General features: G+C 41.1%; 1 protein-coding gene across 2 annotated transcripts in view; it reads left to right on the forward strand.

Moving 5' to 3' along the window:
- Positions 1 to 1830: 1830 nt before the first annotated feature.
- MALT1 (MALT1 paracaspase) overlaps positions 1831 to 23211 on the forward strand; it is a 55583-nt gene continuing 34202 nt past the window's right edge. Inside the window, exons 1-3 of one of the 2 annotated variants that reach the window (XM_045527448.1) lie at positions 1831 to 2188; positions 9947 to 10113; positions 20619 to 20740. In XM_045527448.1, coding sequence (XP_045383404.1) covers positions 1995 to 2188; positions 9947 to 10113; positions 20619 to 20740 — 483 coding nt within the window. In that variant the 5' untranslated portion in view covers positions 1831 to 1994. The remainder of the gene's footprint in view (positions 2189 to 9946; positions 10114 to 20618; positions 20741 to 23211) is intronic. The other variant, XM_045527449.1, reaches the window with a different exon arrangement.

The following is a 23211-nucleotide window of genomic DNA, read 5'->3' on the forward strand; positions in this document are numbered from 1 at the left end:
CCACTACACTACATCATACCCCAGAAGACAACCATAGGAGTGCAATTATATAATAGGAACATTAACATTTGATGGAGAGGAGAAAAAGACCAATCAAAAAATGTAGTCAGTTCAGGGCAGAGGTTGGAGGGTAATGGGTAGGGTGACTGGATAGATTATAAAATTGCTAGGTGGAGATGAGATGAGGGAGGAACTCGCTTGGGAAGCACGGGAAAGGGGAGGGAAAGGGAGTGTCAATACAGTGTCCAACTGAACTACACTGGGTAAGGAAGCACCTGATCAAATTGGGAAGGATACTCTCCCGGTAAATAACAGGGTACCCATTTTAACCCATACACATGTATGAGAAGCTGCATATGCAACGCCTTGAACATAGCAGACTTTTCTAAGAAGTCTATGTTTAAAAGAAGTCATCTGAAGCTAAATTAAAAGGTAGGGTTCCAATAAAGACTAGAAGACTTGATTTTCATAATTGGCACATGCAGGTAATAGACTCTCAGAAAATATTTGTTCAATGACTGAGGACAAAACAATAAGGCACTAGAAGTGATTGGAAAAGGCTTGCCATGCCAATATTTGTATGTGTAAGGGTAACAGCATTTATTGAGTACCTACTATGTGTCAGTCATTAAGTGCTTCATATACATCACCTCCTTTAATTTTGGCAACCACCTATATAAACCATATTTGCAGTCTCGTATTAAGAGAAGGCAAAGAAATTAAGTAATGTATTCAAGCTCATAAAACTTGAATTCAGCAGATTTTTCTGGATCCAAAGGTTATGTTCTTAGCAAATACAATGCATTCTGAACTCTGAACTTATACTAGAGTGAAAAAGTTTAGTGACTGTGCTAGAATGTTGTATGGAGCACCTATCTCACCAAAAGGTATGAGAATCTAGGTGTCTGAATTATTCCTATGCAAAATCCTGCTGCCTCGGGTGATGAAAAAGCTAATGGCAACAGAAATTGGGCCAGGAAGCCTTGTGCCAGCGGCTACTGGTTGATAACACTTTATAAAATGCTTGCTTTTGTCCCAAACTAAGGTATAGTTTTCAACGGAATAATGGCCTTGGAAATTGGTAAGATTGGGAACAAGTGCTCAGGTGCAGTCTTCGTCTATTGCTTCATCTACTCTGGATCATTCCAGGGAAGGGCATTATCTATAAGATTGCATGCTTAGATGATGAAGATTGTGGGCGGCAGTCTGACCCAGAGGAAACCAGATGATTCCTGCTAAAAACCATCATCTTCAAGACCTGGTTAGCTCAGTTTTTAAAATAACAATTTTTTTTAAGTCTAGGCAGAAGTTTTGGCCAATTCCAAGTTGAGTGTCTGGATCTCCCGCACTACCCCCCTTGGCAATCCCTGCACATCTAACCCTACCACGCGGAGCGCGGGCGGCGTGACCGGACCCATGCGAGTCCCCGCGACGGCGGAGCGCGGCCCCGGGGCAAGCGGGAGGGGGCTGCTGGCGAGCGAGGACCGCGTGCTCCCCTCGCAGGTGTGGGGCAAGCCTCCTCCCACAGTCCCGGGAAGCCCCGACGCCGCAGGCTTCCTCGCCGTGGAGGAGCCGCCTGGGCGTAGTTCCTCCACCGCTTCCTCCTCCAGCTGCACCGCGTCCTTTCCTGCTCAACAGGCCCCCACCGCGCGGGTTTGAAGCGCGCGCCACGGCGGGCCCGGAGGCGGCGCAGAGAGCCAGAGAGGCGCGCGGCCGCACGCACGCGCGCAGCGGGCCCCGCCCCGGCCCTCGAGGCCCCGCCCCCAGCGCGGCTGGCGCGGCCAGCCTGCCCGACTCCGCTGCAAACCGCTCTCGGCGGGGCGGGGAACCGAGCTTCCTCCTCCGAGGGCCGCGCGGCGCCGCCCGACTAGTCCTTCCGCCCCGGCCTCCGCGGCTCGCAGGCGAGCGAGGGGGCGAGCGGAAGGCGCACCGTGGCCGAGGTCCGCGACGCGGCCGACGGGAGCAGCGGCGGTCGGGGGTCGTCGGCGCGGGCCATGTCGCTGTGGGGGGAGCCGCTGCAGGGCCCGCCGTCCCTGTCCTCGCAGCCACCTCCGGCCGGCGCGACCCTCAACCGCCTGCGGGAGCCGCTGCTGCGGAGGCTCAGCGAGAGCCTGGACCGGGCGCCCGAGGGCCGGGGCTGGCGGAGGCTGGCCGAGCTGGCGGGGAGCCGCGGGCGCCTCCGGCTCAGGTGAGCGCGGGCGCCGGGGCGCGAGGGGCGCGGCCGGAGGGGTGGACGCCCGTGTGGGGAGGGGAGGCGGCGGGGACAGCTTCAGGCACCTTTCAGAGAGAGCCTAAAGGGGACCCAGCAGCGTCCTGGGAACGCGAGGGTCCGAGGAGGGGCCGGGGCTCCGGAAGGGAGAAGGCAGAAACGGCGGGGCGGCTGCTCCACACCTTTGTCCTACCCCCCGCCCGTGGGGCTGAGCGCGACAAGTCGAGGTTGACCCCGGGGGCTATAGAGAGGAGGAGAGCTGTCCGGAGACCGTCGCGCTGGGGCAGGAATTCCAGAGTACTTAAAACGCGGGAGAAAGGGCTGTGGACACGACCCTGGAAGACCCAGGGAAGGTTGGGAGCGCAGGTGAAGAGCATGAAAGCAAAGGGTTGGGGCCAGGAACTCTTGAAGGTTTTGAAGGAGGGTGGGAAAGGCTGACACTCAACTCATCCTCTTCCTCCATCAAACCGAGTTACCAAGTTCTCTTCCTGACTTCACCGTGAACGTTAAACTCTAAGTAATTAAACTATTTTCTTTACCAGGCTTGGAAACCACTCTGTTAGCGGTTCTTGAAGTTTTTGGTCTCAGGACTCTTTTACACTCTTAAGAATTATTGAGGACCCCCGAGAGCTCTTATGTGGGTTTTATATATTACATACACATAAAATATACTGATATTTACCACATTAGACATTAAAACCAAGAAACTTTCAAAATATTTGCTTAAAAAGAACAGCGCATTACATGGTAATAGAAATAACACCTTTGTGGAAAAGCGTTCCAAAACAGAACAAAAAAATTAATTGGAAAAGTGACATTGGTTTATATTTTGAAGATCTCCTTAATGTCTTGGCTTAATCGCAGAGCTAGATTCTTTTATGTGCTTCTGCTTTCAGTCTGTTGCAGTATCACAGGTCAGGGAACACTGTAAACGCCATTGTATGCTCCTGGGAGAATGAATGAATGAAAGAGGTAAATAAGGTCTTAGTATGATTATTGTGAAAAATCGTATTGACTTTGTGGACCCCCTGCAAGGGTCTCAGGAACAGCACTAGGGTTCCCAGAACCACACTTAGAACCATTAACTCTATACCATTAATATGATTTGGGTCTGTCTTTGAACCCCTTAGCAGTTTTTTAAACTTCTCAAATGATTTAAGTTTGTCTTGTACTATAATTATTTGTGCACATGTTTATAGACTCCTTAAGAACAGGACCATCTCTTAATATTCTGTGTTATGGGTAGAACCTATCTTAGACGACAAATGCTTGATGAATTGAAAGGGAAGCCATCCACTCAAAATTATATTTATTGTGTGTCTTATTTGCTAGAAGTTCCATAAGATAAAAAGTTAACAAATAATTAGCTTCTGTTTATAAGGGCTTATCTACTAATGGACTGTTATTTTGGGTAGATTTACAAATAACAAATAAAGTGGATTACCATAATAATGGATGTTTCTCATTCATTGAGCACATAGTATATACTAGACATTGTACTAAGTGTTTACATATATTACCTACTTTAACCCTGTCAACAACCCTTGGTTTCTACGTTTGGGGTTGAAACAAAGAGAATAATGATTTGGGATTATTGTTCATACAGAAGAGTAATGATGTGAGGAAGGAATCAAGAAGTGATAAACTAACAAAGTCAAGCAGACATGACATAATTTTTTTCTGTTCTAGGAAAAACATTGGGCTTTTGGCTATGTAAAGAAAATCCAAAGTAATATTCTATGTCCATAAATTTCTGAATATCTAGACTTACAATGTAAAAAGTTGTCTTCTTTGGGGGCAGATCTCCAGAGTATTGTGGTGTTAACTAGTACTCTAGTAAGGGAAGGCTCTGGGCTTCCTGAAGCGAGCCTGATATCGAGTACTTCTACTTAAAGGAGAGAAGAAAGTGAATAAGGCCCTGCCAGGGAAGAAGCCTGGCTGGTGGAGTCTTAAAGTAGTGGATACCTGATGCCAGGTTTTATGTTTTCCTCCCCAAGCCTTCAGTCACTTTTTAACTGTTAAAGACTACAAAGTGGTCTTAGCTTTGTTTGGGAACTAACAGAAAGATTTGAGGCCACTTTTCTGTGGAGTAGCACAGAGAGAAGGGCAATTGCCTAGTAAGAGGTGACAAGCACAGAGGACGTGTATTTGTGGAATCTGAGAGTTCAGGATGGGATGTCTGATAAGAGACAGGTGAGTTCCACCAGTCTTCCAGGATGGTGAAGGTTAGTTCCAAGCTGGTTAGGTGGGGTGAGGTGGGTTGGGGAATTTGGGAACATTAAGCTCATCTACCTATTGAGATCAAAGAATTAAACTGACATTTAAAAAATGGTTAGCACTGGGAACTTGGGGGCTGTACAGTGACGACAGGAGCGGTGTGGTAGCGGGGTGGAGGGATGGTCAGCTGGTGATGCTCACTCTATGATCGAAAAAAATTATTTTAGAGTAATTTCATGCTGATGGGAGAAGAACACCTGTGATAGTAGACAGTCCTAAAGGCATTTTTCTCTAGTATCAAACCCAGGATGTAGTGTGAGTGTCCAATCCAAGTAGATAACAATCCCTGTGAGGCTGTGAAGTGCTTTCCTCAGTCACTGGATTCATGGCCCTAGAATCTCAAAACATGGCCTATTTTGTTTCTTTTTCTTCTATTCACTTTTTTTCTGACATTTTACATCTTGCCTCAAACTGGATGAGAATTTATTTAATAATAAAAATAAGTAAACCACAAGAAAAGAGCCCATTCAGAACTTCCCACCAGGGATTAGGAATAATTGTAAATGTTGTCAGATGGTTGCTGATGACTCAGTAAATCCTTGCATATAGTTTGGTTTGCCACAAACCCAGCCCTAGTTCCTTTCCAGACTGATCTGATATTGAACACCTTTTGCCATCAGTGTAGATAGGTACAGACCCTGAGTGTCTTTCCCAAGCCAAATAAATTCTTTGGTGGCTTGGAACATCTGAGCCGTAAGGATGGCAGAGCTTTCAAGGGGGCTCTAAAATGCTGCCTAACTTCCATTATGCAGGGAGCTTAGACATGGGGCTATGGAACCTGGGACAAGCAAAAACAGCCAGTCATTGCATACCTGCTAAATAGAAGGTTCTCTTTTAGCTGCAGAAATCCTGCTCTCAAGCATCTTAAAATAGGAATTTGAATGTGTGTAAAAAGCTCTAACAAAAGATTTTTTCCTCATCTCTATCTCTTCAGTCTCTGAATTTTGGAGCACCATCTCAGGCTCTGTTTCTCTTTATCTGTGCTGCTTCACCTACTGCCCTTCTTAGTGTTCTCCTTCCATCTCATGCCTTTACACGTATTTAGGTTGAGGACTCCCAATTTCCCTCTCCAGCCCATACCTCTGCTTTGAAATCCTAGACTCATGTATGGACATGCCTACATGTCACCTTCTGTTGAATGACTAGTAGTTACCTTAAACGTAACATGTCCAAAACTTTCTTTCCCTTGTAAACCTTTCTCTCATGGTTTCCGTATCCCTCTAGTTGCTCAGGCCAAAAGCGTTAGAGTCATTCCTGACTCCACTTTTACACACCACATCATTTTTGTCATCAGTTCCTGCCTGCTGTACCTTCACTATACATCTAGAATCCAGCTCCACCGCTCCCACATGGGGCCATGCCACCATCGTCCCTCACTTGGATTGTCCCAGTAGCCACTTATCTTCTCTCCTTTTGCTTCCCCCATCCCCAGTCTGTTCTTATTATAGCAGTACAAATGATGCTGTTAAAACATTGTATCGGATCTTGTTCTCCTTTGCTCAAAAACCCTCCAATCGCTTTTCCATCTCAGATTAAGAACACCCTGTAGCTACCAGTTAACTCTTGGTCCTGATACCTTATTCTTCTCTCCATACCTTTCTCTTGCCTTCTTGCTTTCCCTTGAACACAGTAGGGTCTTTGCTGCTTACTTAGACTGAGATGGGCTTGTTCTCCACAGATAACCACATGACTTGCTCCTTCACTTTTTCAAGTGCTTGCAGAAAAGTCACCTTCTCAATGAGCTCTTCTCTGATCATAATATTTAAAATTAGCCCCTACATCTGCTCAGCAATACCTGTACCCCTGCTTTGCCTTAGTTTTCTCAAAAACATTTATGACCAATGGATGGATGGACACACACAGTTGTGTGTGTGTGTGTGTGTGTGTGTGTGTGTGTGTGTGTGTGTGTATGTTTATCTGTCCCTCTTCTATAGAGTGAAGAATCCAGGAGGATAGGGAATTTTGTTTGCTGCTGTATCCTCAACACCTACAAAAAATGGTTGGCCTATTTTAGGTGATTAATAAATAGGTTGAATTAATGAATAAAGATTCCAAAAAAGTAAATGTACTACAAGGAGAAGCAAAATATCGCTTCTCAGCCTTGGGGCTAAAATCAAGTGGGAAGAGGAGAAGCAAAAGAACCTAAAAGCAGTGCTAGGTTTGTATCCTAAAGGGTGTGTAATATATACTATTTGATTATATATTTTAAAAAGTAAAGATAAAAATAGATTTTTTAAAAAAACAAAGTGCGTTTGTTTCAGTGATAAAGCAGTTTTAAATTAAATCAAAAATTCAAATTAGGGCTTGTAGAAACCACTTCAAAGCATACTCTTACAGGAATGTAACTAAAAAAGGAAAGAAATAAAAGTTGAGTTTGTATAAGCATCATCTTAGCCGAAAGCCTGTGCCCGTGTGGAAAATCAGTAAGACGAAAGGAGATACAGAATCTTGTTTTTCTCCTGTACCTCTTGTATTGGAAGAGAAATCATCTACTTCATTTTGATCTTTGTTCTTTTGGGGGAAAGAAAAGTCAAATTGTTTTTAGTTTTCTCTATATCAGTATAAACGTTAATTAAAGCATCAGTTGGTTGCATTTGATGAGATGGCTTCTTAATTTCATGTATCAGATCCTGGTAAACTTCTGAATCATGAGAAATTATGTTTAGCTTACAGCATCCTTATTTTTATAGGTCTCGTTCTAATTATTTTAGAATTAGTAATCCTTATATTGTTTCTAATCCAGACAGGTTCCTTCTCTTGGGCATTTCAGGAACTAGTAAAAGAAAATTTTACAAAATAGCACCAACAGGCTTCTTCAGCTTTTTATTTTTGCTGCCATCGTAGTCATCATTATTTCATAAAAGAAGGGACACTTTAACATTTAAAAATAGGAAAGGATTTTAGAATAAAAATGGGTTTTATGGTCCTTATTTTTATCATTTTACCATGAACTTCAGATTATGTTGCCACTGGTCTACAGTCCAGAATTTGGGAATGGTTGATCTATAATATGATTCACATTTAACAAGAATAGTGTACTGAATATAATAGAAGTTTAACTAGGACACTTAAAAAGGAATACATAGTAAATATAGTGATCACAGGAGGTCTTGGGGGACATTGTCAGGTTACCAAAGTAATAGCTACTCAAAAATTTTTAAGGAAAAGCTAAAATAGTTTCAGAAATAAGCATAGTTAAGAAATTAACCTTGGTATTCTTTTAATATCCCCATATTGTATAATAAGAGCTAACCTTTATTGAGTGTTTATTACTTACTAAGCACTGTGCTAAGCACTTCTTACATGGATTATCTAATTTAATTCTAATAACCCTATGAAGTAGATAATATTACTATTGAAAATAATTTGGTTAAATGCATTTTTTCCATGTGAGATCATTAACATTATCACAGAATTATAAATATTGAATGACAATGTAAATGTTATGACAGCATTTTGATAAAACTGATCAAAATGAATGAGGATTAAGAGCATTTCAAGTAAGAAAGCTTGCTAACCTTGATTCTGCCACAGCTGTGACACAGTTATGTTTGACCCCTTCCACCCACCCAGTCTTCCAACCTTTTCCATTATGATTGAAATTCATTCAGTAATCATTCATTTATGAATAATTAATATGGACAAGATGGGATTTTAGGTATTGAGTAATTTAAATATATATGTTAGATGAGGTTTCTATTTTCAAGTTTACAGTAATCTTGTTGCACAGAGAAGACATGCTTATCAAGAAAAGCTCATGGTTTTAAGCCAAATTGTGTCAGATAAAACAAACGATGGCCTGAGGGCCAAATCCAGGTGCTGCTACCTGTTTTTGTACAGCCCATGAGCTAAGTCTGGTTTTGTATTTTAAAATTTGTAAAACAAAACAAAGAACAACAAAGAAGAATGTGTAACAAAGACTATTATGGCCCTTAATGCCTAAAATATGTACTCTCTGGTCCTTTAGAGAAACAATTTGCAACCCCTCTTCTATAAAATAAGCCCAGTTAGGAAAGAAACTGTGTCTAAAGTGTGTTTGGTGGACTGGTGTGGCCTGGGAGGACCCCACAGAGACGCTAGTGTTTGTGCTGCACCGTAATTCAAGTTGGCAGAGAAAGGAGTAGGGCCTGCGAAGGTGGGTGAGGTGCGAATTCTGCAGTGTGACTATCTAAACACTTGGTTGGCCATTGTCGTTGGTTATGTTCCTTTGCGAAAGATTTTGTTTTTTTGACTGTTAGGTTTTTACTTAATTGTTTTTTCTCTCCTTGAGTATTTCACACTTTCCCCTTCTACAAAATCATTGAAGTCCATATCGTCCCATTATTTAGGACCTTCTATAGTATGATCTTAACCTGTCTTTCTAACCTTGTATACTACTTGTGCACACAATAACATGGAGAAGGAAATTGTATATGTATATTAAATACTGATACTAAAAAAAGAATAGTTTTATCAGAAGGACAATACGACAGAATGTGAAGATCCTTTAGAGCAGGGGTTAGCATACTATTTCTGTAAAGAGCCAAATAGTAAATATTTTTGGCTTTGGAAGCCAACTATTCAACTCTGCTGTTATAATAGGAAAGCAGCCATAGACATATGTAAATATGTAAATGAATGAAGATAGATGTGCTCCAGTAAAACTTTATTTACAAAAATCTGATAGCTGAACACATTTAGCCCACAGACCATGGTGTGCCTGTCCCTGTGATGTGGTATTTCTAGGTGCTTAGAAGTACTTCGAATGTCAATAATAGTCATTCTCTTTTTAAATTTACTTTTTAAAAATTTGTTGAAAATTTAATGTACATAGTAAAAAATTGAACAGTACAAAAGGGTTTATGGTGAAAAATCATTCAGCCATGTACTCTACTTTCCTAGTTTTCCTCTCTGTACTCTGTGTATGTAAGAACACACATGCACACACATATATTCTTGGTAATAAAAATGTGAATACACACATGGACGTACTACCTTGGCAATACACATAACGGTGTATTATACACACTGTTTTGTATGTTCTTTCTTTCATTTTTTTTCAATGTCATTAAGACCTATGCCTCTGCCTCAGTTTTTTTTCACGAATTCACAGGGTTTGGGTCATTTTGCACTTCATCCTCTTGGAAGAAGGAGTAAAGAAGTTTGTCTGGTCTTCCTATCCCACATTTCCAAATTAAAGGCAAAAATTTTTTCTCAGTATCAAGGCTGAATTTCTCTCAGATCCTGTTTCAAGGTTTCTCTCTCATTCTCCTGATTTAATAATAATGGGAACTGAGTGGGAAAAAGGAGTAGAGAGGAATCCCCTATGATGGGCAGGAGAAGGAAAGGACACAGTATTCATAATGTAAAGAATTTCTCACGGTTCACCAACTCCCTGTATCACCTATAGCAGTCCAGATATATAGCAGGCCTATCATATTGAAGAAGGTTGTTGACATGAATTAAATCTGTTGCTTTCAGTTGCCTGGACCTGGAGCAGTGTTCTCTTAAGGTATTGGAGCCTGAAGGGAGCCCAAGCCTGTGTTTACTGAAGCTAATGGGTGAAAAAGGTTGTACAGTCACGGAACTGAGTGACTTCCTGCAGGTTATGGAACACACTGAGGTTCTTCAGCTTCTCAGCCCCCCAGGTAGGTTTTTCCTTTAGGAATCTTCCCCAGGAGGTAGTCAAACTTAAAAAAAAATGTCTCATTTGACCAGGTGAAATGTTGAATATTTTTGGAAGCTGTAAATGTATAGTGCCTTATTTTCTTTCCCAGGTTGAGGCTAAAGATCACATAAAAAGCAAATATAATGTGTGAACATCAATTGGGTTATGGTTCAAAAACCAGCTATGGGAGATATTTTTGAGACAGGTGGAAAAATTTGAATATAACCTACATATTTGATATTAAGGAATTATCATGTGGTAATGATGTTGTAGGTCTATAGACAAATGTCCTTTATTCCAAGAAGATGCATGTTAAAATATTTAGGGGTAAGATTTCTATAACATACATTGGAATAGTGCAGCCAAAAAGATGAACATATTTATTTCTATATATCTATGTATATGGATGAGATAAAGCAAGTATGACAAATGTTTATTGCTTAAATTTTTGTTGACATGCTGCTTTCAAATGTTGATTAACTCAACTATGAGTTTTTCCTGAATATACCAACACGGAGTGAGGCTTCTCACTTCCCACACCAGGTGAGGAATAGGCAACAGTCCTCCTCTCCACAGCCGCAGTTAGGGCTGGGCAGCTGCAGTGGTGGCGGGCAGGAGGGACGTGCCGTCAGAGTTGCCTGATGGCAGCAGCACTGCAGGCCTCCTTTCCAAAAGGTCCATTTGGCCATTATTTGTCCCACTGGAAGCAAAGAGGCTCGACAGGCTTGGAAGGGCCATGGACTAAGGACCTGATGCTCTCTATTTTACGTGATTTTGATGTACGCCATTTCTATAGCCAGCTTTGTTAAGGTTTATTTTTAAGTCAATATGAGGAATTTAAAATTATAATTTAGATCTTACTTTTGACTTTGTTAGTTCTGGGATTGGGGAATTAGGGACACATGGTATAGTGGTGTGCTATCTATTACATGTACCAGAAACCCCAACTCAATTTGCCATGATAAAGGGAATATATTTCTTCTTCTAACTGATAAGCCTAGAAGCAGGTCAGGCCTCAAGAGAGGCAGAGTGCCCTGCTTGCAAGGAGTGGGATGTGTTTTTGTCTTTACTCTTCCTTTCTTGTTGGCTTGGCTTCCTTCTAAAGACTAACTCTCCACATAGTCCAAGATGTCTGCTAGCTGTTCCTGGGTTCGTTCATCCTTCTCCCAGCAAAGCCCAAAAGTTTCATTCTAGTTAACCAGTTTTGGTCACATGCGTGTCCCTAACCTGTCACTGAGGCCAAGGAGATGGAATGTCCTGACTTCCCTGGCTTAAAGCTAGGAGTGGAGTTGGGTTGAGTAAGCTTCCCAGGAACCACATGGCTCACCAAATAAAATTGAACCTGTTGGACCAGGTACAATGGCTCACGCTTGTTATCCCAGCAACTTGGGAGTATAAGGTGGGAGATCACTCGAGGCCAGGAGTTCGAGACTAGTCTGGGCAACATAGTAAGACACTGTCTCTAAAAACATAGGCCAGGTACCATCACGCCTGTAATCCTAGCACTCTGGGAGGCCAAGGTGGGAGGATCACTTGAGCTCAGGAGTTTGAGGTTTCAGTGAGCTTTGATGACACCACAGCACTCTACTCAGGGCAACAGAGTGGGACTCTGTCTCAAAAAAAGAAAAAATACAAAATAAAAATATTCTAATGTTTTCTCTCCTTTCTGCGGTAATGCCATGTCCTAGGAGGACATTAGTTCTTATTCCACAGGAAGTCTGATGATTTTTCTGTGATTGTCCTTACAGAGAGAGCTCTGGTTTGGATTATGCTGTGAGCTTCTGAACAGGCCTTTCAGGTCTAAATGCAGGGAGAAGGGGAAACTTCAGATTTATTTCAGCTAAAGGAGAAGCTTTAGTCTTATTTTACCATATTCGGTTCCAGGTGTTTGTGGAGATAGCTGTAAGAGATAACTGTAACATGAAGTTTCTCTGTTTTTTGAGAAACTGACCAAGTGACCTTCATATGTTTGTTTTGGTAGTCCAGAAGTGGCTAGGGCAGTGGTCCCCCATCTCTACCTGAGACAATTTCTGTGATGCAGAGGCAGCTTCAGTGGGCACTCAGCATGAAGTCTAAGATGAGTGTACACTCACCCTGAAATTCTTGCTCTCTGGGCTCTGGCACCCAATAAGTTCTCTGAAGGAGCCTCATAGGATTGAGGTTTGCCCTCTTCTGCTTTCTGCCATTGGGTGCTTCACAGCACAGAGGTCGGCCAGCTTGTCCCTCAGTCTGGCCTTGCTTGAACTGTGTTAGAGAAATGGCTTCTACTTTTTATGTGTGGATGTTCATCCCCATTTCCCAGCACTAATAAGTTGTTCCCATATTTTCATTCCTTTGGTCATCTCAGTGGTAATCGGAGAGGGGGGTTAAATGAGTGTGCTAAAATTGTTTTGAACCAGGGGTCTATAATGATTTTTTTAGACCTTCCTTCTTTTATTTTTTTCTCAAATCCCTTGTAGCATACTCAGTGTTATGTTTCTGATATCAATTTTTTATTATTTTTATTGTCTCTAAAATAAGTGCAAGGGATTGTTGAATATTATTCTTTAATTTCTAAAATACCTTCACATTTTATCTCACAATTCTGTGAAGAGACAGAACAGTACTATTATGAACATTTAAATTTTACTAGAAAACATTTATATGGAAAATGAGATTTCTAAAAGTTATCATTTGACCAAAGTCACAGTTAGTTATTGACAAAGGTAGGATTAAAAACCAGGCCTGCTGTCCCTGACCTGAACTCAATGCCATTTCCATGATGCTCGGACAGTTCCAGGTTATTTGAGAAACTTAGTTATAGTGTTGCCTCAGTTGCCTCTTTGACCCGTGGACTTCAATTTTTTCTTCCTGCTAAGTTAAAAAGTATTCAAATACTGTATCTTATTTATAAGGGACTTTTCTTATTTCATGAACATGAGGAAATTGATTATTATTCCTGAGAGGAAAATATCAAGAAGTGCAAAGAGACCAAGGATGGTATGGATGGGAATGAAGATAAGGGAGAAGTAGGGGAAGGGGTGGTAAGCAAGGCCTGAAAGAGTGTGCTTCTCGGCATGGAGTGTTCAGGGGCCCTCGCGGGCAGTGTAACGGGATAAGGGATGTTATGTGGGAGCCACAGTCGACACAGATGTAAATTGACTTGGAAGAGGGGCATACGTGGACATACCTTGTATAATGTTGTGGGATGAACATGTGGGCATTCTTTGGTTGTGTAATGGAGGAGATTGTTGGAGGAAGAGGAGCGATATTCTGGCACACTGTGGGGCGCATAGGCACTTTTCAGTAGTAGCTTAGAAATTTTCAGAATAACTTTGAGGAAGAGTTATAGATGGAAGCTGATGAAAAAATTTTTGGTTCATGGCCTCCTAAAGTAGATGCACTTCAGTGTACGCAGTAGGTCTGTTTCTGGAAAAGGTGTTTGTAAATTGCATCAATATTTAAGTGCATTATGAGAGAGTATAACTTAAAGGGAGCCTGTGATGACTACTTTTTGGCAAGTCGAGAATTATCCTAATTTATCTTTTTTGTAATTCCAGCAGGGTTTTAAATTTTGTTTTATTGCTTAATATCATGTCTGTTTATCTGTGTGTGTGTGTGTATGTGTGTGTGTGTGTGTGTGTGTGTTTTGAAAGCACAATCCTTAGTCCCGTCGTACCTAATCACATTCTCCCAGGCTTACAGGAAATCAAGTAACCTCTCTGACTTCTTTGCAGATGTTATCTGAAAAATATGCTCGTTTGCCAGGAAGCTGTGCATTCACCGTTTAAAATAGAACTTTGTTTGTATACCTTGGGTACATCCTACATAACACTGTGCCATAATCTTTCCTTACCTTTGTTTAGTACTTCTGACTAGTGGGCGCTGCATTAGGGTGGTTAAGGGTTGACCATGGGTCCCTGCGCACAAGGCTATGTAGGAGGAAGGAAATATGTGTGGTTAAAACATGGGAGGCATTATAACTTCTTTTCTTTACTACTCAGCAGGGGTGGTTTCCAAATCACAGTTTGACTGTCAATTCTCAGTCTTTGAAGCAATAAGTAATAAATATGTATGTATTTACTTATTTAAGACTAGACTGCTAAAGCTGATGATACAGGACAGACTTACAAACTGTGAGTTTGAATGTACATTAAAAATCACTTAGTCTTGTGTCCCACACAAAGGAAAGATACTGTTTAGAACCTGGCCGTGTGGTCCCCTTCCAGCATTCATTCATTTCTTTGTAAGACACTCTAGGGGAGAAAGCCTTTTCATTTTCATCATTCTTGTCTCTGTGTATAATGGCAGAGAATATTTGCGCTGGTAAATTTATGAGCAGTGTCATGGTGCAAGATTGTTCCCTGCCTGATACACTGGCTTCAGTAAGATAGGCTTTTTGTGTCTGAAGGTGTGAGTACAAGGGAGATACTCTAAGAGTCACTGAGATAGCAAAACATAAGAGTTTTAAAGCCAAGAAAACCTAGGTTTGCATCCTGTTTCTGCATTTTAAGAGTAAAAAAAAATTACTCGTAAAGAGGTTAAATAACTTACCCCAGGTAATTTGGGTGACCTTCTGCAAATTACTTAACTTTTTTTCATTGTAACCATCTAATTAATATCTACCTTGAATGGACATTTCAAAGGTTAGTGATAAAGCAGTCAGTCAGTTGCTGCTACAGTAATTTTTATTATTATACACATTCATTCAGCAAGTACATGTGAACACCCATTGTATCTCCATATGCCAGGCACTGTTCTAGGTGTCGGATGAACTGGTGACTAGACAAACAAGGTCCTCGTTCTCGTGGAGTTTCTGTTCTAGTAGGTAAGACAGACCATTGGAAACAAGGATTTCAGATAAGAATTAGTACAATGAAGGAGGCAAAACAGGGTGAATGCAATAGACAACGGGGGTGGAGGAATAACTAATTTAGAGATGCTTCCTAGAGAAGCTGGACATTTTAGTAAGAGAACTGAATGATGAGAAAAGACAGAGCTGCCATGAAACAGTGGGAGTTTGGGGGAGAATCCAGCAGAGGACTGTAAATAGAAAGGCAGAAAAGAGCCTGGCTTGTGAGAGGAAGGAGGGCCAGTGCAGCTGGAGTGTGATGAGCTGGGGGAGAGCGGGAGGGGTGGGGGTGGGGCACAGTTCATGTGGGGCCTTGTAGGCCACGGTAAGGAGTTTGGATTTCATTGTAAGTACAGGCACACCTCGTTTTATTATGCTTCACTTTATTGCAGATAATGCATTTTTTACAAATTGAAGGTTTGTGGCAACCTTGTGTCGAGCAAGTCTGTCAGTGTCATTTTTCCAATAGCGCATGCTCTGTGTCACATTTTGGTAATTCTCACAATATTTCAAACTTTTCCATTGTTATATCTGTTATGGTGATCTGGGATCAGTGATCTTTGATGTTACTATCTCAATTGTTTCTGTAATTGGGGTGCCTCGACTCGTGCCCATGTAAGACAGTGAACTTAATTGATAAATGTTATATGTGTTCTGACTGCTTCACCAACCGGCAGTTCCTCTGTCTCCCTCTCCTTGGGCCTCCCTATTGCTTGAGACACAACAATATTGAAATTAAGCCAATTAATAACACTACATGTAGGCCTCCTAGTGTTCAAGTGAAAGGAAGAGTTGCGTGTCTCTCACTTTAAATCAAAAGCTAGAAATGATTAAACTTGATGAGGAAGACATATCAGAAGCTGAGATAGGCCGAAAGCTAGGCCTCTTTTGCCAGTTAGGCAAGTTGTGAATGTAAAGGAAAAATTCTTGAAGGAAATGAAAAGTACTACTCCAGCGAACACACAAATGATAAGAAAGTGAAACAGCCTTATTGCTGATATGGAGAAAGTTTGAGTGGTCTGGATAGAAGATCAAGCCAGCCTCAACATTCCCATAAGCCAAGGCCTAATCCAGAGCAAGGCCCTAACTCTCTTCAGTTCTTTGAAGCTCAGAGATATGAGGAAGCTCAGAAGAAGAGTTGGTTCATGAGGTTTAAGGAAATAAACTGTCTCCATAATATAAAAATGCAAGATGACGCAGCAAGTACTGATGGAGAAGCTGCAGCAAGTTATCCGGAAGATCTAGCTAAGAACATTGATGAAGGTGACTACATTAAACAACAGATTTTCTTTTCTTTTCTTTTTTTGAGACAGAGTCTTGCTCTGTTCCCCGGGCTAGAGTACCATGGTGTCAGCCTAACTCACAGCAACCTCAAACTCCTGGGCTTAAGAGATCCTTCTGCCTCAGCCTCCTGAGTAGCTGGGACTACAGGCATGTGCCACCATGCCTGGCTAATTTTTTCTATATATACTTTTAGTTTTCCAGCTAATTTCTTTCTATTTTTAGTAGAGACAGGGTCTCGCTCTTGCTTAGGCTGGTCTCGAACTCCTGACCTTGAGCGATCCTCCCGCCTCGGCCTCCCAGAGTGCTAGGATTATAGGCGTGAGCCACCTCGCCCGGCCAACAACAGATTTTCAGTGGAGACTAAATAGACTTATATTGGAAGAAGATGCCATCTAGAACATTCATAGCTAGAGAGGAGAGATGTACAAAAAGATTAATGTTGTTTTCATGCCTATTAATACAGCATTCATTGTGCAGCCCATGAATCAAGGAGTAATTTCGACTTTGAAGTTGTATTAAGAAATACATTTTATACAGCTGTAAATCCCACAGATAGTGATTCCTCTGATGAATCTGGGTTAAGCAAATTGAAAACCTTCTGGAAAGGATTCACCATTTAGATGCCATTAAGAACATTCATGATTCATGAGAGGAGGTCAAAATATTAACAGAAGTTTGAAAGGAGTTGATTCCATCCTTCATGGATGACTTTGAGTGGTTCAAGACTTAAGTGGAGGAGGTCACTGCAGATGTGGTAGAAATAGCAAAAGAACTAGAATTAGAAGTGGAGCCTGAAGATATGACTGAATTGCTGCAATCTCATGATCAAACTTGGATGGGGAGTTGTTTATGGATGAGCAAAGAAAGTGGTTTCTTGAGATGGAAACTACTCCTGATGAAGATGCTATGAACATTGTTGAAATGACAACAAAGCATTTAGAATATTCCATAAACTTAGTTGATGAAGCAGTGGCAGGGTTTGAGAGGATTGACTCCAAGTTTGTAAGATATTCTCCTGTGTATAAAATGCTATCAAACAGCATTGCATGTTACAGAGAAATCTTTCATGAAATGAAGAGTTAATTGATGTGGCAAACTTCCATGTTGTCTTATTTTAAGAAATTGCCACAGCCATCCCAGCCTTCAGCAACCACCACCCTGATCAGTCAGCAGCCATTAATATCAAGGCAAGACCCTCCACCAGCAAAAAGATTACAACTTGCTGAAGGCTTAGATGATCGTTAGCATTTTTTAGCAATAAAATATTTTAAAATTAAGGTATGTAAATTGGGTTTTTTTTAGACATAATGCTGTCACACACTTTAGACTATAGTATGGCATATGCATACATTTTATATGCGCTAGTAAACCAAAAAATTTGTGTGACTTGCTCTATTGGGGTGATCTGGAACTGAACCCACAGTATCTCCAAGGTATACCTGTACAGTGGGAAGGCATTAGAGGATTTTAATTGCAAGAGTGATATGAATTAATTTATATTTTAAAAAGACATTTGGGCTGCTGGAAGCAAGGAAACAAGTTAGCAGGCCATAACAATAGTTCACTCCAGAGCTGACGGTGGCTTGGATTAAGATGACATTGAAGGTGGTGAGATGTGGAACTTAATTGACGGGACTGGCAGATAAAGTACACAGGAGGAAGGAGGATGTGGCATTCCAGGATGACTACTAAGGTTCTGTCCAGAGTACCTGGACAAATGGTAGACTACAAGACTTATTTACCTTCCGTAAGATGGGGAATCTTCAGGGATGGCAGAGGAGTAGATTTTTAGTCAGAAGGGATCTGGGCCATGTCAAGTTTGAGGTCACCATGAGACATCAAAATTTAGAGCCCGCCGGGCGCGGTGGCTCACGCCTGTAATCCTAGCACTCTGGGAGGCTGAGGCATGTGGATCGCTCGAGGTCAGGAGTTCGAGACCAGCCTGAGCAAGAGCGAGACCCTGTCTCTACTAAAAATAGAAAGAAGTTATATGGACATCTAAAAATATATATAGAAAAAAAAAAAATTAGCCAGGTATGGTGGCACATGCCTGTAGTCCCAGCTACTCAGGAGGCTGGGGCAGAAGGATTGCTTGAGCCCAGGAGTTTGAGGTTGCTGTGAGCTAGGCTGACGCCACGGCACTCACTCTAGCCTGGGCAACAGAGCGAGACTCTGTCTCAAAAAAAAAAAAAAATTTAGAGCCCATTTAGCCAAAACTCTTATTTTTCAGGTGTATTACTTATTCTCTTTTGTCTTTGTTGCAACTTTTTTCCCTCTTTTCACACCTAAACTTTGGAAAATCAGAATCTTTGTATCTTATGGTTGTGACATAAGACTCTTCTGGCAGACAAGCAGTAAATATGGGGCCATTAAAACACAGTGTTGTGAATTTGCTGGCGTCAGCGAGAGTGCTTCTCCCGTTCTTCAACTCTCCTACCAGCTTGTATTACAGATTTCAGAAAAATTCTGAACTTCATCCGTCTTATGCTAACTTGGCCTCAACATAAAGGACTAATGAATATGAAAGCTCTCCCTTGGTGAGAGTTTTAAATTATTTTTTGAGAGATTCTACTCTGTTTACTGAAGATTTTCAAGGGTTTCTCTGGATTCCTCAAATACGTTAGATATGCAATAAATACGCGTTTTGAATTTTGGTTTTATTTGGTATCTTTCTGCTATGAATTTCACATACATATTTTATATACCTTTTTTTCCTAGAACGTTTAGTACCTTTGATTTATTAATATTACTGTTATTTACACTGTCTCTTCTTATAATCTTGTTCCTTTGAATTAGTGGGTGGTAGAAGACAAAGGCAATGTTATGAGGTCACATTCAGAATATACAAGGAAAGAAAATAAAAGTAGGTGCAAGAAATTAAGTTTTACAAATTTTAATGATCTTTTCTGCTTCCTTTCTAAAGGCTAACCAACCCAGTTTTATGTATTATAACATTGGCAAATGTAAAATTTCCTAACTTTGGTTTCATATCAGTTATCTATTGCTGTACAATAAATTACTCCCAAATCAGAAGTTTCAGACAACGACCGTTTATCTCATGCAGTTTCTGAGGATAGGAATCTAAGAGTGGCTTAGCTGGGTGGTTCTGGCCAAGAGTCTCTCATGAGCCAGGGCTGCAGTCAGCTGAAGGTTTGACTGAGGCTGGAAAGTCCTCTTCTCAGACGGCTCGTTCATATGGAGGTTGTCAGAGACCTCATTTTCTCACTGGCTGTTGGCAGGGGGCCCAGGTTTTTTTTCTCACCACTTGGGCCTCTCAGCAGGGCTGCCTGAGTGTGCTCCTGACATGGCAGTGTGCTTCCCCAGCGTGAGAGAGAGGCAGGAGAGAGGGAGTGGGGGTGTTCTGTTATTGACTGTAGCATTTTCTTCCAAGCTCCTGTTGAAAGTTTCCAAGTTTTGATATTGGTAGTTATTCCTCAAATGAGAAATGTCTTTATCACAGGTATCAAATTTATATCCTGCTGCTCCATTTCTGTGACTTTCTGCTTCCAAAATAATTTTCATTTCAATGCGAAATCATGATGATTTAAAGACATTTTCGATGGCACTGTGTTAGTCTGTTTCATGCTGCTGTAACAGAATGCCACAGACTGAGTAATTTATAAGGAACAAATATTTATTTCTCAGAGTTCTGGAGCCTGGGAAGTCTAAGATCAAGGGACTGGTATCTGATGAGGGCCTTCTTGCTGCGTCCTCACATGGCACAAAGTAGAAGGGCAAGCAGGGACAAATATTATGTCCTCACATGGCAGAAGAGAGTAAACTCGAGCCTTTTCCATAGGGGCCTTAATCTGTTCATGAGGATAAAACCCACATAACCCAGTCACCTCCTTTAGGCCCCACCTTCCAATACTTGTTGCATTGGGAATTAAGTTTCCAATGCATGAATTTGGGGAGACACATTCAGACCATAGCAGGCATTTCAACTTAACACTTGCATGACTAATAGCACACCTAACTCAACTGACGTGCCAACCATAGGAGCATTTATGACCGAGTATTTGCATGAACTGACACAGAACTACGCTGTGACTGCTGTCCGGCAGGCATCTATTATAAGGTGCATCCTGATTTCAGAATGTTAGAATTTGGGGGAAAAAATGTTTCTAAGAATTGAAGAAATACGGAAAATAATTTTCTCACCTAATCATGGGGAAGTACAGGAGATCGAAGTCTCCTGGGTAAGTTTCTTTCCTCATGGTTTTACAAAGCCTGGGTTAGGAGATGTGAATGGGTGATTTATAACAGATAAATATGTAGATTATTTCCAAAATATTTCATTTTTTGTTTTCAGATACATAAACAAGGAAAATCCCTCTTCTGTTATTTTTATTTATTAATTTTTTTTTCAGGAATAAAGATCATTGTAAACCCAGAATCAAAGGCAGTCTTGGCTGGACAGTTTGTGAAACTGTGTTGCCGGGCAACTGGACATCCTTTTGTGCAATATCAATGGTTCAAAATGAATAAAGAGGTATTTTTTAATGTTTTTTAATTCTTCTGTAATAAGAGAGGATGATAGGAAATTAACATTATTGTCCTAAATGTGGTTTTAAGACTTTGGTTTAAGAGTCTGATAGACATTGCTGGGTTATTGCTAAAGTATTCAATAATTATTAGTTTGGTAAGACAATTCCAAATTGTCTCACCAAAAACTTATAAACAGTAATGAAATCAGTTCTCCACTCTAAAAATTGTGGAAAGTAGGGATTACATAGAGCAACAACATTAGCAAGTATGAAACTTCACCAGTACGTTCTTACATATCTATACAAAACTCTTTGCAACAGATATGTTCCAACCAAAATCTTTAAAAGATTTTCAAGGCTACGTGGAAAGGTAATGCCTTATTTTCTTAAGAATTCCACATAACTGTATTCTCTCAAAAGATTTAGGACATTGTGTAGCTTCTGAAGTAAAATTCAGGTTGGCAGAGTGGGGCATTTATTCCTTTTGTGAAAGGATTGTATTCCTGCACCACTCAGCAGATAATCTACAATGAAATATTAAAACTCTCTTTTCCTCAAAGTTCTTCAAACCACCTGCCACTGGGGGAGTTCTCAGTGGTCTGGCTGCCCCGTGTTGAGTCTCACTTTTGTGAGCTTTTCCGTTCCTCTCCCTCATCTCTCTCCCTTCACCCTCTACCTTCCTCAGTTATCTCTGAAAAGTCCGTATTTAGTCACAATTTCAGTCACAGTAATTCAGCTTTCTTCCAAACTTGATGCTAAGTCTCCATTTGCAAATCTAAAACTAAATAAAAGAGCTATTCTCAGATTATGATTTTCCCTTTAATTGGTCACTTCATGTGAAAGAAGATTTTGTGGTATTATACAATTTTTTATTTCTATCTCTTGCACAGAGATAAAGTAAAAGAACTATGGAATGTAGTAAAAAGATTGCATGTAGGCTTTGGCACCAGAGAGGTCTGTGTTGGAACCCTGACTACGCTTGTTAGCCATGTGAATTCCTATAGTAGGGGGTTGTGAGAATTAAGTAGACAGGATGTTTTATGTGCCTAGGCTGTTGAGAGATGATAGCTGAAGGTATTTTTACCATATTTTCTCAATTGCAAAATTGCTTTCATTTTAATGAATGACTTTTGAAGGGGAAATAATGGGGAAAACCTGCTACGTTTGTGTATTGTTTGTAAAATATGTCCTGATTGGAGAAAGGTAGAAATGTAGCGGGTGGGGAGTGTGTCTTAGATTGGAAGAGTTGTAATGGATTTAAAAAATCCTAACAAGTCAAGTTTTGTCAAACCACTGTCATGTTTATAGGATGTTGATAGGTCTATTTTAGGAGATCTTCATTTAACAGGTGTTTGTTTGAGTGCCTGTTTTGTGCCAGGCCATGTTCTAAGGCATGACGGTGCAGCAGTCACCACCAGGTGTCAGCACCTCTCAGTACCTGCACCAGAGCAAGAGCATCGCACTCTGGTGGGGAGACAGACAGTGAGGAAATATAGTCAGTTCTCTGAGTGAAAAGCTGTGAGGAAAACCAACAGGGTGGTGATATAAGGAGAGAAGCCACTAAAGGTTTTAAGCAAGGGAAGTAAGGCAATAGGATTTATGTTTTTAAAACACAAACTTGCTGCTTAAAAGAAGCAGAAAACAGCAAGAAGCCCAGCTATCTAATGCCTGTGCTTGACTAGAAATAGCAGTAGTGTGGGCTAGGGTATGGCAGTGGAGGTGGATCACGGTGGGTGATTCAGTATGTATTTTAGAAATATGTTTAACCCAACTGGCAGACTAGATGTGAGCATGAGGAGAAAGGAAGAGAAATCAAGATGACCTTTAGGTTTTTCACTTGAACATCAAGGACATGTTGGAGATTGAAAAGGACCAGGTTTAGGGAGAATATTCAAGAGTTTGACTTTAGACATGTTAAATTTGAAGTCCCTAGTACACATCCAGATGAATCAGCTGGGCAGTTTGGGTGTCTGGGGAGGCTGCATTGAGAGCTATGTAGGAGCAGGAACCAGCAAAGAGATAACTAAGAGGAATCTGCCAGAGAGATAGGAGGAAAGCCAAGAGAGACGGTGTGGAAGTCTCGAGAGGAAAGTGTTTCAAGAAGAAAGAGGTGGCCAGCTTCTTCAGTGCTGCTCAGAGAGAGTGGAGCCAAGAGAAGCTTGCTTGGTGTTTTGGTTTCTTTAAGATAGAAGGTACTAGAGTATGGTTTTGAGAGTAATATAGTAAAAGGGGGAAGTAGATGCTAAAGCAAAGAGAAAAAAATGCAGGAACAAGATCAAGAGAAGATGGAATTTGGGGGGAGGAAAAACTTTACCTTCTTAGGTTCAGTACCTGAGGGCCCGTGAATTAACTGAAAGAAGACAGACTAACAGGAGAAAAAGTTTGCTTATATGCATATAGGAGCTCACAAAAGAAATAGCTGGCTAAATGGCTAAGTTGTAACTTAGTAGGGAAAAGGCAGGTGTTGGGAAGCCTC

This window comes from Lemur catta, chromosome 16 (genome assembly GCF_020740605.2).
Source record: "Lemur catta isolate mLemCat1 chromosome 16, mLemCat1.pri, whole genome shotgun sequence".
NCBI classification, from domain to species: domain Eukaryota; kingdom Metazoa; phylum Chordata; class Mammalia; order Primates; family Lemuridae; genus Lemur; species Lemur catta.